We start from the raw sequence: 14,566 nt of genomic DNA, 5'->3' as shown, positions 1-14,566 counted from the left end.
CCCATTTGAGCGTTCGAGCCACAATATTGTGAATCTTCTGGAAGGTTCCTGGCTCGTTTTGGGAACTAGAGTATATAAAAGGTTCCTAAACCGATTTGTCATATTTTTTTCAGCTATAGTTTTTTCTCTACTTTTCACATCTTTGTTTCTTCTCTGATTTTATGTTTCCCTTGGAATTTGCTTATGTGAACATTTAAACAAAAATCAGAATTTTGATTTTTGTTCTCATTTTTTAATGTATTCGTAATTTCATAATGTGCTCCAAATTTATTACAAATACTGACTGGACATAATAAATCTTACTCGAAGTTGCATCCTTATTCTGCGATAACCAGTAAATATTCACACCAGCCATTACCAGCTGTCCTGCGTCTGTTATATAAATTTTATTTTCACGTAAGCACTGATGCTGTTTTGATGTTCTTTTCTGAGAAAATGCCAGTGTGATTCTCTTCCCCATAGTGATAACATTCTACTTCACCTGGTGGTTCATTCATTTTGTTGATGGATTCTTCTGTCCAATCTATGCACAATTGGGTATCAACATTTTTGGTATGCAAACTACTCCGCTTCTTTTGGTATTGAAATATCAAATTTCTTCGATGGTTTGATGTCATGTTGTAGTTTCTTCAATAAATGACTGCCTTCATCCTGTTTCCACTTTGGGGTTTGATCCTGTAGTGTTATTATTATATTATATGTTATTGTCTGTTGCTGTGTATTATACAGTCTGCATAATTCGTATGCTGAACCTAGAAATTAGGTGCATAATTTGATAATTGTTTTAAGTTCTAGTTTATCGTGTCATTAGATTCTTAAATTTCTGTACAAAAAATGTGTGAAACATGACATGAAACTGAGTAGTTGAAATCAGTTATTATTTTGTAACTTATTCATTGCTAAGAAGGATGCTTACTTCCTATCCAGCTTATTTTCCCACTGTACTCATTTGAATCTCCAGGTCTTGGCTTCATCACTTCTGTTACTTTCATATTTTTCGTTGGGGTCTTCATGTCATATTGGGTTGGAACATCTGTTCTTGGCATTGGTGAATGGATCCTCAAGCGCATGCCACTTGTGCGCCACATCTACAATGCATCCAAGCAAATTAGTGCTGCTATATCGCCAGGTAAATTCACAGTTATCATGATGTTCAATCTGCAGAGTAGCTTATGCACTAACTTTTGTTTCTTTTTACAGATCAAAACAAACAGGCATTGAAGGAGGCAGTCATCATACGACATCCTCGTATTGGGGAATATGCATTTGGATTCATTACCTCATCAGTCTCGCTCCAGGTTTACTATAATCTTCACTGTTATACCGAGTTCCCAATGATTTTCACTGTTATACCAGGTTTACATATATTTTTCATGATTTTTCTCTATGCTCAGTATGCAGTTATGTTGCCTTGTAATCTTAGTCGCTGGCATGAACCCTTGCATGGTTGAATGTTGAAATTCAGTTTTACCACAAAATTTGACCAACTCACCTTGTAAACGATGGAAACGAATATTTTTGGAATATTCAAAATGATGATAAATGCTTCTTTTGCAAACCATTCTGTTTTTTGCTCTGATTTAAGCTATAGCTTAGACTAATCTGAATGTGTAATATCCCTTCGTTACGTCATAACAGAGCTATTTTGGTCAAGAGGACCTTTACTGTGTCTATGTGCCGACCAACCATCTCTACATTGGTGATATCTTCATGGTGAACTCGAAGGATGTGATAAGGCCTAATCTTTCTGTGCGTGAAGGCATTGGTAACTCCTAAACTCTATCCTCTCGTTATCTTATCTGTTAATCTGCTCCAAAACATGTGAAAAGGCGCTGACATATTTCTGTGTCGTTTGGCAGAGATCGTTGTGTCTGGTGGTATGTCAATGCCCCAGATTTTGTCGACCCTGGATCCACATCCAGATCTGCATGCAATCCACACAGACCGAGGTGGAGCGAGCAGAAGCTGAGGCAAACTATATACCTGTTCGTCGATATCAAGTGTAAAACTCTCAACACAGATCACACCAGTGCGGCGAACAAGATCCTGAGCGTGATGCACTAGCAATCTGTCACGCCTGAGGATCAAAGGATCTTGTAATTAAGTAGAAGTAGGTAACTCACACGCATTGTCGATTCGATGGATTTTGTACAATTGGCTTGGACTTTGTCTTTGTAATGCCGCCCCAGATGCTTCCTAGCCATACTTATATTTTCTTACGGTTGTTCAATTGTTTTCTTCCGGTTGTTTCGGAGTCCAAATTAGCTTTCGGCATCAACAATGTCTGACTGAGGTGCCTTACTGTAAAAGAAAACGATGCCTGCCTGAGTTGTCTTACCTTGAATTCTTGGACTAATTAACCTCCTAGATCAGGTGATAGTAGACACTGGACCAACAATGGTGGGACTAGAACCTTGACTTTGAAACACCTGCTGGAACAATAGTGATATGATAAACTTTACACAATCTGCTGGAACAATTAGCTGATGTGATCAACTCTGCACAGTACGCTGGTGGCGACCAACCCAAGCATTCTCATTTCTCCACGGATACATTTGACGACATTTCTATTGTTTCTGTGTGTGGTTTCGTTTACTGCTGTAAGCTACACTGAGCTACTCCTGCTACACACCAGCTTGGTAGGACTAAAAATATGTTGGTTGCTGCCAGAGACTTGGCTCAAACCAGCGGCAGCGGTGAGCCCAACCAGCTGGCTCGGGTCGCCGGGAACTGGCTCCGCCACTGATGCCAGCACTCAAATCTTTAGCATACATAAATAGGACAAGGCTATCCTGATGAACTAGTGTGTCTGAGTATACCCGTTGTACCAAGACTGTTCCGGGTAGCTATTGTTTCAGTTTGTGCATTGAGTATTGCTTCACCCGTTGAATTATTTTTCCCAATGCCGCTCATTCCTAAAGCTTCAGAATAGCAATTGCGGCAAAGTTTTGTTTACTCAAATATATGAAGTTGTACGAGCAAACAAGGAACCAATCTATATTTGTTTGCCTGGCTACAGGGTCATGTCACCACTCACATCTTATTGTATTTATAAAGAGCAAACATATACAAATGTAACTAGTAGGTGCGGCTTTACTCGTCGTACCAAAAGTATCCGCATAGCTACTAATTCAGATTTTCACATAGAGTGGTGTATAGTACTATGTGGCTTACAAAAGTTGAAATCTTACTACCTTGTAACAAGTTACCACACATGAAGTTTCTAGAGATAAGGTAATCTACTCTTAATAAATGTTAAAAAGCACACCGGCTTTCATTGTCTCTCATCCACCAAGGACGTCCAGAGTCTTTTTCTTAGGGAAGATCATCACTGCTAGCTTTATTGATATCAAATACTAGGTGGTTCATCAACTCTATTACACGAAAGTTGATTATAAAAGCAAGACTTGACAATCATGGGTGTCGCTCCATTCAGTTCCCTTGGTAAAGATGAACTCCACCTCCCCGATAAGTCCAGCTAACGCCACGCAATATCATAAATCACCGTAGCCTCATTCTGTAAGGTTTCTTAGCCTGTGTATGCCTCAGCCACATTAGTTGAATCTTTTTGTGCTAACATTGCTACACACCTGAGAGGCACACACCACAAAGGTCTCGGACACTCCTTCATAAACTCTCATCTCGGTACCTTATTTGATAATTTTCTTTAGAATCATGTGAAAAAGGCGTTGACATATTTCTACAATGTTTCGCAAAGCTTGTTGTATATGGTGCTATGTCGATGCCTTGGATTTTGTCAACCCTAGACCAACATCCACATACAATCCAAGCATGTCATAGGAGAACGAACAGAAACCAGGGAAAGCTAGTTGCATATTTGTTCATCAATAACAAATGGAACTTTGAACACATACCACACGATTGGGCCAAACAAGATCGTGAACACAATGTATTAGCGATTTGTCGCGCCCGAGGATCAAAAGGATGTGCAATTAACTAGAAGTAGGTGACTCACACGCATTGCTTATCTGATGCAATTTGTATAAGTGGCTTATACTTTGCACCACCATAGATACTTTGTAGTTGTAATTGTATATTTTTTTACTATTGTTTAATTTTGTTCTTCTGAATGTTCGGAGTACCACTTAGCTTTCAGCATCAACAAATTTGACTAGTTCACCTTGTACAGGATGGAAAGGAATACTTACAAAATACTTCAAATGAACCTTTCTATTGTTTGTTCTCATTAAGGTGTAGCTTTGCCTCCTCAATGTATAATATCCCGTCATTATGTTATTATAACAGAGCTATTCTGGTCAAGAGGACATTTACTATGTATCTTTCGTGGTGAACTCAAAGGATGTCATAAGGCCTAACCTTTCTGTGTGTGAAGGCATTGGTAATTCCTAAATTCTCCTATAGGTATCTTATTCAATAATCTGCTTGAAAACACATGAAAGATGCTTGACATATTTCCACGCTGTTTCACAGAGATCGTTGTATCTGTTGCTATGTCAGTGCCCCAGATTTTGTCAACTCTGGATTCACATCCGCATTCGCATGCAATCCACACAGACCACGATGGAGCTAGCAGAATCTGAGGCAAACAAACTTGTCTTATCAAGTATTCAACACATATCACACCAGTTCGGCAAACGAGATCCTGAGCGCGATGCACTAGCAATCTGTCACGCCTGAGGATTGAAGGATCTATAATTAAGTAAAATTAGCCGCCTCACACGCGTTGTTGATCCGATGGATTTTGTACAATTGGCTTGGACTATTGTTTAATCTTTTTCCTCTGGCTGTTTGGGATTCCAAATTAGCTTTCGGCATCTATGATGTCTGACTGAGGTGCCTTGCTGTAAAAGAAAACAATGCCTGACTGAGATGTGTTACCGTCAATTCCTGGACTAACCAAACCTCCTATTGGTCATGCGATAGTAGACAGTAGACCAACAATGGTGGAACTGGAACCCTGACTTTGAAAGACTTGTTGGAACAATCAGTTGATATGATAAACTTTGCACAATCTGCTGGAACGATTAGCTGATGCGATGAACTTTGCACAATCTCACGCTGGAGGCGACAAACCCAAGCATTCTCATATCTCAGTGAACAAATTTGACGACATTTCTCAATGTCTGACCGGTCTACACTACATATTGACCTGCACCTGCTAGGCTGCTACACACCATCACGGTAGGATGTAAAATATGCATGTGCAGGCACTTGGTTTGGCACTGCATTCATCAGTTCGTTCCATGGCTTTCAGAACCATGGTTGTCATGCGCATGATCTTGGCTTCACTATTGTTCAACGCGTAGGACGTGCTTGCCGCCAAAGACTTCACTCAAGCTAGCAGCAGCGGCGATCCCAGGCGGCTGCCCCGGGTCGCTAAGTGCTGACTCCGCCACTGATGTCGGCACTCAAATCTCTAGTATCACTAGTAGAAAACAGGGCTTTCGTTCAGGCCAGGTAAGCCCATTAGTCCCGGTTCAGTCACGAACCGGGACCCATGAGGGCATTGGTCCCGATTCGTGAGGCCAGGGGGCCTGCCGGGCCTCGTGGGGGCATTGGTCCCGATTCGTCTGCCCCCTTTGGTCCCGGTTGGTGGGACGAACCGAGACCAATGGGCCTCGATCCTGTCCCACCACCATTTGGTCCCGGTTGGTGTCCTGAACCGGGACCAAAGGGTGGTCTTTAGTCCTGGTTCCAGCCACGAACCAGGACCAATGAGTTGCCTATATGTACCCCCTCGCCCGCGAGCAGAGCACTCCACTGCTCTGTTTTTCTGGCCGGCTGTTGGAGAGCTTTATGGTGCTCTAGCTCACCTCCTATGCACATGAGGTGTTTGATGGAATGCCCGAGCCACACTACTTAATCTTTCTCCTCTCCAAGCTCGACCTCCAAGCTCCATTTTCCTCAATATTTTGTCTAGGTTTAGCGGTCCATCACGTCCCGTCCCCGTGTTCACCGCTGTCGATCGCCCACGCCGATCTCTTCGCCGGCACCACTATGGTGAGCCTCTTGTTCTTATCTTCTTTCTGAAAGAAAAATAAATCTTACTTGTATGTTTAGATAGATACTTGTATAATTTTCTTACTTTTATTATTGCTTCTTATTATTTAGTGCGATGGTTTTGGTATGCCCTCGTCATGTCTATGATTCGGATGTGGTATATATTATCTTTATAACTATTTGGTTCATTTATTGTTTATGACAATTATGTCGACTGATACGTCTCCAACGTATCTACTTTTCCAAACACTTTTTGCCCTTGTTTTAGACTCTAACTTGCATGATTTGAATGAAACTAACCTGGACTGACGTTGTTTTCAGCAGAACGGACATGGTGTTGTTTATTGTGCAGAAAACAAAATTTCTCAGAATTACCTGAAAATCCACGGAGATAACTTTTGGAAAATATAAAAAATACTGGCAAAAGATGAAGGCCGGGAGGCCCACACCCTGTCCATGAGGGTGGGGGGCGCGCCCCCTGTCTCGTGGGCCCCTGATGCTCCACTTACCTCAACTCCAACTCCATATATTCCGTTTCGTGGAGAGAAAAAATCAGAGAGGAAGTTTCATTGCGTTTTACGATACGGAGCTGCCGTCAAGCCCTAATCTCTCTGAGGAGGGCTGATCTGGAGTCCGTTCGGGGCTCCGGAGAGGGGGATTCGTCGTCGTCATCGTGATCAACCGTCCTCCATCACCAATTTCATGATGCTCACCGCCGTGCGTGAGTAATTCCATCGTAGGCTTGCTGGACGGTGATGGGTTAGATGAGATTTACCATATAATCGAGTTAGTTTTGTTATGATTTGATCCCGAGTATCCACTATGTTCTGAGATTGATGTTGCTATGACTTTGCTATGCTTAATGCTTGTCACTAGGGCCCGAGTGCCATGATTTCAGATCTGAACCTATTATGTTTTCATGAATATATGTGAGTTCTTGATCCTATCTTGCAAGTCTATAGTCACCTAATATGTGTAGTTTGAGGAGTTCATGTATTCACTATGTGTTAATGCTTTGGTCCGGTACTCTATTAAAAGGAGGCATTAATATCCCTTAGTTTCCACTAGGACCCCACTACAAATGGGAGGGTAGGACAAAATATGTCATGCAAGTTCTTTTTCATAAGCACATATGACTATATTCGGAATACATGCCTACATTACATTGATGAACTGGAGCTAGTTCTGTGTCACCCTATGTTATAACTATTACATAAGGAATCGCATCCGACATAATTATCCATCACTGATCCAATGCCTACGAGCTTTTCACATATTGTACTTCGCTTATTTACTTTTCCGTTGCTATAGTTACAATCATTACAATACTGCTATCTTTACTTTTGCCACTGTTACCATTACTATCATATTACTTTGCTACTAAATACCTTACTGCAGGTACTAAGTTATCCAGGTGTGGTTGAATTGACAACTCAACTGCTAATACTTAAGAATATTCTTTGGCTCCCCTTGTGTCAAATCAATAAATTTGGGTTGAATACACTACCCTCGAAAGTTGTTGCGATCCCCTACACTTGTGGGTTATCACCAACCAACGTGACATGGATTTTATTTATCTAGGAGGTATGTGAACTAGAAATTCCAACCGACCCTATTGTCGAGAGGTTAAATTTAGTTGAAGAAGAAAACAATTTCTTGAAGGAAAAAATAAAAAAAATTGAGGAGGAGAAGATGATATTGGAGTTGCATGTTGCGGATGTCGTCGATGATCACAAGATCAAGATGGATGCAATGCGCTTGAAGATTAGAAAGATTAGAAAATATGTCATTCATACCGAGGCTTGGTATCATTGTGTCGTTGGATCAATTGTTACCTTGGTTGCGATTATGATCGCATTTGTTTTCGCATTGAAATGTTTTACATAGTTTCAATGTATGGTTTAATTAATTAGATGCTCTGGAGAGCTATATGTTGTTAGATGAGAACTATGTATGTACTTTGGTTTTAATGTGATGATGAACTTCTATTAATTTGGTCACTTAATTATCTATTCATGATGTTCTGTAATGGTTTTTGACACACTTAATTATATATAATGCATGCAGAAGAACCGGCAATGGATGTACGGTGACAGACACACCTCCGAGTACATTAAGGGTGTGCATAATTTTCTTGAAGTGCCTGAGGCAAACAAGCAGAATGGTTTTATGTGTTGTCCATGCCCTATATGTGAGAATACGAAGTCTTACTCTGACTCGAAAACCATTCACACCCACCTAATTTATAAGGGTTTCATGCCACTCTATAATATTTGGACCAAGCATGGAGAAATTGGGGTTATGATGGAAGACAGCGAAGAAGAAGAGGACGATGAAAACTATGTGCCCCCTGAATACGGTGATGCTGCAACGGGGGAAGCTGCTGAAGATCAAGAAGAACCAGACGATGTGCCTGATGATGATCTCCGCCGGGTCATTGTTGATGCAAGGAGACAGTGCGAAATTCAAAAGGATAAGCTCAAGTTTGATCGCATGTTAGAGGATCACAAAAAAGGTTTGTACCCCAATTGCGAAGATGGCAACACAAAGCTCGGTACCATACTATAATTGCTGCAGTGGAAGGCAGAGAATGGTGTGCCTGACAAAGGATTTGAGAAGCTACTGAAAATATTGAAGAAGAAGCTTCCAAAGGATAACGAATTGCCCGACAGTACGTATGTAGCAAAGAAGGTTGTATGCCCTCTAGGATTGGAGGTGCAGAAGATACATGCATGCCCTAATGACTGCATCATGTACCATGGTGGGTACGAGGATTTGAACACATGCCCGGTATGCGGTGCATTGCGGTATAAGATCAGACGAGATGACCCTGGTGATGTTGACGGCGAGCGCCCCAGGAAGAGGGTTCCTGCCAAGGTGATGTGGTATGCTCCTATAATACCACGGTTGAAACGCCTGTTCAGAAACAAAGAGCATGCCAAGTTGATGTGATGGCACATGAGGACCATAAGAAACACGTGAAGTTGAGAGCACCCGATGACAGGTCGCAGTGGAGAAAAATTGAGAGAAAGTACCAGGCCGAGTTTGCAGGTGACCCAAGGAACGTATGGTTTGGTTTAAGCGCGGATGGCATTAATCCTTTCGGGGAGCAGAGCAACAATCACAGCACCTGGCCCGTGACTCTATGTATGTATAACCTTCCTCCTTGGATGTGCATGAAGCATAAGTTCATTATGATGCCAGTTGTCATCCAAGGCCCTAAGCAACCCGGCAACGACATTGATGTGTACCTAAGGCCATTAGTTGGAGAACTTTTACAGCTGTGGAATGGAAACAGTGTACGTGTGTGGGATGAGCACAAACAGGAGGAATTTAACCTGCACGCGTTGCTGTTTGTAATCATCAACGATTGGCCCGCTCTCGGTAACCTTTCAGGATAGACAAACAAGGGATACCACGCATGCACGCACTGTCTATATGACACCGAAAGTATATACTTGGACAAATGCAGGAAGAATGTGTACCTGGGCCATCGTCAATTTCTTCCGACCAACCATCAATGTCGAAAGAAAGGCAAGCATTTCAAAGGCGAGGCAGATCACCGGAAGAAGCCCGCCATGTATACCGGTGATCACATACTTGCTATGGTCAATGATTTACATGTAATCTTTGGAAAGGGTCGCGGCGGACTATCTATTCCGAATGACACTAAGGGTCACTCGCCCATGTGGAAGAAAAACTCTATATTTTGGGGCCTACCCTACTTGAAAGACCTAGGGGTCCGCTCTTCAATCAACGTGTTGCACATGACGAAGAACCTTTGCGTGGACCTGCTAGGCTTTTTGGGTGTGTATGGGAAGACAAAAGATGCACCGGAGGCACGGGAGGACCTACAACATTTGCACGAAAAAGATGGTATGCCTCCAAAGCAGTATGAAGGTCCTACCAACTACGCTCTTACCAAAGAAGAGAAGGAAATCTTCTTTGAATGCCTGCTCAGTATGAAGGTCCGTTTGGCTTCTCGTCGAATATAAAGGGAATAATAAATATGCCAGAGAAAAAGTTTCAGAACCTAAAGTCTCATGACTGTCACGTGATTATGATGCAGCTGCTTCTAGTTGCATTGAGGGGGCTTCTACCGAAAAACGTTTGATTAGCCATTGTGAAGCTATGTGCATTCCTTAATGCGATCTCTCAGAAGGTGATCGATCCAGAAATCATACCAAGACTAAGGAGTGATGTGGCGCAATGTCTTGTCACTTTCGAGCTGGTGTTCCCACCATCCTGTTGGAAATATGCCCTAGAGGCAATAATAAATTAGTTATTATTATATTTCCTTGTTCATGATAATCGTTTATTATCCATGCTATAATTGTATTGATAGGAAACTCATATACATGTGTGGGTAAATAGACAACACCATGTCCCTAGTAAGCCTCTAGTTGACTAGCTCGTTGATCAATAGATGGTTACGGTTTCCTGACCATGGACATTGGATGTCGTTGATAACAGGATCACATCATTAGGAGAATGATGTGATGGACAAGACCCAATCCTAAGCCTAGCACATAGATCATGTAGTTCGTATGCTAAAGCTTTTCTAATGTCAAGTATCATTTCCTTAGACCATGACATTGTGCAACTCCCGGATACCGTAGGAATGCTTTGGGTGTACCAAACGTCACAACGTAACTGGGTGGCTATAAAGGTGCACTATGGGTATCTCCGAAAGTATCTGTTGGGTTGGCACGAATCGAGACTGGGATTTGTCACTCCGTGTGACGGAGAGGTATCTCTAGGCCCACTCGGTAGGACATCATCATAATGTGCACAGTGTGACCAAGGGGTTGATCATGAGATGATGTGTTACGGAACGAGTAAAGAGACTTGCCAGTAACGAGATTGAACAAGGTATCGGGATACCGACGATCGAATCTCGGGCAAGTACAATACCGCTAGACAAAGGGAATTGTATACGGGATTGATTGAATCCTCGACATCGTGGTTCATCCGATGAGATCATCGTGGAACATGTGGAAGCCAACATGGGTATCCATATCCCGCTGTTGGTTATTGACCAGAGAGTCGTCTCGGTCATGTCTGCATGGTTCCCGAACCCGTAGGGTCTACACACTTAAGGCTCGATGACGCTAGGGTTATAGGGAATAGATATATGTGGTTACCGAATGATGTTCGGAGTCCCGGATGAGATCTCGGACGTCACGAGGAGTCCCGGAATGGTCCGGAGGTGAAGATTGATATATTGGACGAAGGGTTTTGGAGTCCGGAAGTGTTCCGGAGGTACCGGGTGATGACCAGCATGACCGAAAGGTGTTTCGGGAGCCCCGGCAAGTGTTGGGAGGGATTCATGGGCCAAGGGAAGGGGGAAAACCAGCCCACTAAGGGGCTGTGCGCCCCCCTCACCTATTCCCACGTGACCAGGGGGTTTGGGGCGCCCCAGCTAGGGTTCCCACCTCCTGGCTTGGGGGCCAAGTCACCCAAAGTGGAGATCCCATCTGCCCTGGCCGCCGCCCCCCTAGGGGAAACCCTAGGGCGCCTCCCCCTCCCCACTGCCCTTATATATAGTGGAGGGTTTGGGGCTGCCATACACATGAGAACCTCTCCCTCTTGGCGCAGCCCTGCCCCTCTCCCTCCTCGTCTCTTGCGGTGCTCGGCGAAGCCCTGCTGGAGTACCATGATCCTCCATCACCACCACGCCATTGTGCTACTGCTGGACGGAGTCTTCCCCAACCTCTCCCTCTCTCCTTGCTGGATCAAGGCATGGGAGACATCACCGGGCTGCACGTGTGTTGAACGCGGAGGTGCCGTCCGTTCGGCACTAGGATCTCCGGTGATTTGCATCACGACGAGTACGACTCCTTCAACCACGTTCTCTTGAACGCTTCTGCTTAGCGATCTACAAGGGTATGTAGATGCACTCTCCTCTCTCTCGTTGCTAGTCTCTCCATAGATAGATCTTGGTGATGCATAGAAAAATTTGAATTTCTGCTAAGTTCCCCAACAGTGGCATCATGAGCTAGGTCTATTGCGTAGATTCTATGCACGAGTAAAACACAAAGTATTTGTGGGCGTTGATTTTGTTCAATATGCTTACCATTACTAGTCCAATCTTGTTTTGACGGTATTGTGGGATGAAGCGGCCCGGACCGACCTTACACGTACTCTTACATGAGACAAGTTCCACCGACTGACATGCACTTGTTGCATAAGGTGGCTAGCGGATGCCAGTCTCTCCCACTTTAGTCGGATCGGATTCGATGAAAAGGGTCCTTATGAAGGTTAAATAGCAATTGGCATATCACGTTGTGGCTTTTGCGTAGGTAAGAAACCTTCTTGCTAGAAACCCATAGCAGCCACGTAAAACATGCAAACAACAATTAGAGGACGTCTAACTTGTTTTTGCAGGGTATGCTATGTGATGTGATATGGCCAAAAGAATGTGATGAATGATATGTGATGTATGAGATTGATCATGTTCTTGTAATAGGAATCACGACTTGCATGTCGATGAGTATGACAACCGGCAGGAGCCATAGGAGTTGTCTTTATTTATTGTATGACCTGCGTGTCACTGAATAACGCCATGTAATTACTTTACTTCATTGCTAAACCGTTAGCCATAGTAGTAGAAGTAATAGTTGGCGAGACAACTTCATGGAGACATGATGATGGAGATCATGATGATGGAGATCATGATGATGGAGATCATGGTGTCATGCCGGTGACGATGATGATCATGGAGCCCCGAAGATGGAGATCAGAAGGAGCAAAATGATATTGGCCATATCATGTCACTTTTTGATTGCATGTGATGTTTATCATGTATATGCATCTTATTTTCTTAGAACGACGGTAGTAAATAAGATGATCCCTCATAATAATTTCAAGAAAGTGTCCCCCTAACTGTGCACCATTGCGAAAGTTCGTTGTTTCGAAGCACCACGTGATGATCGGGTGCGATAGACTCTAACGTTCACATACAACGGGTGTAAGCCAGATTTACACACGCGAAACACTTATGTTGACTTGACGAGCCTAGCATGTACAGACATGGCCTCGGAACACAAGAGACCGAAAGGTCGAGCATGAGTCGTATAGTAGATACGATCAACATGAAGATGTTCACAGATGATGACTAGTCCGTCTCACGTGATGATCGGACACGGCCTAGTTAACTCGGATCATGTAATCATTTAGATTACTAGAGGGATGTCTATCTGAGTGGGAGTTCATAAGATGAACTTAATTATCCTGAACATAGTCCAAAGATTCTTGCAAATTATGTCGTAGCTCTAGCTTTAGTTCTACTGTTTTAAATATGTTCCTAGAGAAAATTTAGTTGAAAGTTGATAGTAGCAATTATGCGGACTGAGTCCGTAAACTTAGGATTGTCCTCATTGCTGCGTACAAGGCTTATGTCCTTAATGCACCGCTCGGTATGCTGAACCTCAAACATCGTCTGTGGATGTTGCGAACATTTGACATACACATTTTGATAACTACGTGATAGTTCAGTAATGTTAAACGGTTTAGAATTGAGGCACCGAAGATGTTTTCAAAACGTCGCGGGACATATGAGATGTTTCGAGGGCTGAAATTGGGATTTCAAGCTCGTGGCCACGTCAAGAGGTATAAGACCTCCGACAATTTTCTTAGCCTGCAAACTAATGGAGAAAAGCTCAATCATTGAGCTTGTGCTCAGATTGTCTGAGTACAACAATCACTTGAATCGAGTGGGAGTTAATCTTCCAGATGAGATAGTGATGTTTCTCCAAAGTCATTGCCACCAAGCTACTAGAGCTTCGTGATGAACTATAACATATCAGGGATAGATATGATGATCCTTGAAGTATTCGCGATGTTTGACACCGCGAAAGTAGAAGTCAAGTAGGAGCATCAATTGTTGATGGTTAGGAAAACCACTAGTTTCAAGAAGGGCAAGGGAAAGAAGGGATACTTCATGAAACGGCAAAACAGTTGCTGCTCTAGTGAAAACCCAAGGTTGAACCCAAACCCGAGACTAAGTGCTTCTGTAATGAGAGGAACAGACACTAAAGCAGAACCACCCTAGATACTTGGTAGATAAGAAGGCAGGCAAGGTCGACGGAAGTATATTGGATATACATTATGTTAATGTGTACTTTACTAGTACTCCTAGTAGCACGAGGGTATTAGATACCGATTCGGTTGCTTAGTGTTAGTAACTCAAAATAAAAGCTATGGAATAAACGGAGACTAGCTAAAGGTGAGCTGACGATATGTGTTGGAAGTGTTTCCAAGGTTGATGTGATCAAGCATCGCACGCTCCCTCTACCATCGAGATTGGTGTTAAACCTAAATAATTGTTATTTGGTGTTTGCATTGAGCATAGACATGATTGGATTATGTCTATCGCAATACGGTTATTCATTTAAGGAGAATAATGGTTACTCTGTTTATTTGAATAATACCTTCAATGTTCTTGCACCTAAAATGAATGGTTTATTGAATCTCGATCGTAATGATACACATGTTCATGCCAAAAGATATAAGATAGTAATGATAGTACCACCTACTTGTGGCACTGCCATGTAAGTCATAGTGGTATAAAACGCATGAAGAA

General features: G+C 42.9%; 1 protein-coding gene and 1 long non-coding RNA gene across 2 annotated transcripts in view; both read left to right on the top strand.

Annotated features, from left to right (window-relative positions):
- The first annotated feature begins 447 nt into the window (after positions 1-447).
- LOC119349121 (protein LIKE COV 1-like) overlaps positions 448-14,566 on the top strand; it is a 47,448-nt gene continuing 33,329 nt past the window's right edge. Inside the window, exons 1-3 of the mRNA XM_037617134.1 lie at positions 448-552; positions 962-1,129; positions 1,201-1,298. Of these exons, the coding sequence (XP_037473031.1) occupies positions 1,012-1,129; positions 1,201-1,298 (216 nt within the window). The 5' untranslated portion in view covers positions 448-552; positions 962-1,011. The remainder of the gene's footprint in view (positions 553-961; positions 1,130-1,200; positions 1,299-14,566) is intronic.
- Positions 1,650-2,337, top strand: LOC119349122. Its single transcript, XR_005169255.1, has 2 exons — positions 1,650-1,765; positions 1,860-2,337. It is a non-coding gene; the product is annotated as an uncharacterized LOC119349122 (long non-coding RNA).

This window comes from Triticum dicoccoides, chromosome 1B, assembly GCF_002162155.2.
Source record: "Triticum dicoccoides isolate Atlit2015 ecotype Zavitan chromosome 1B, WEW_v2.0, whole genome shotgun sequence".
Taxonomy (NCBI): domain Eukaryota; kingdom Viridiplantae; phylum Streptophyta; class Magnoliopsida; order Poales; family Poaceae; genus Triticum; species Triticum dicoccoides.
Note: the sequence above shows the minus strand (reverse complement) of the source record. Positions and strands in the feature narration are given on the sequence as shown.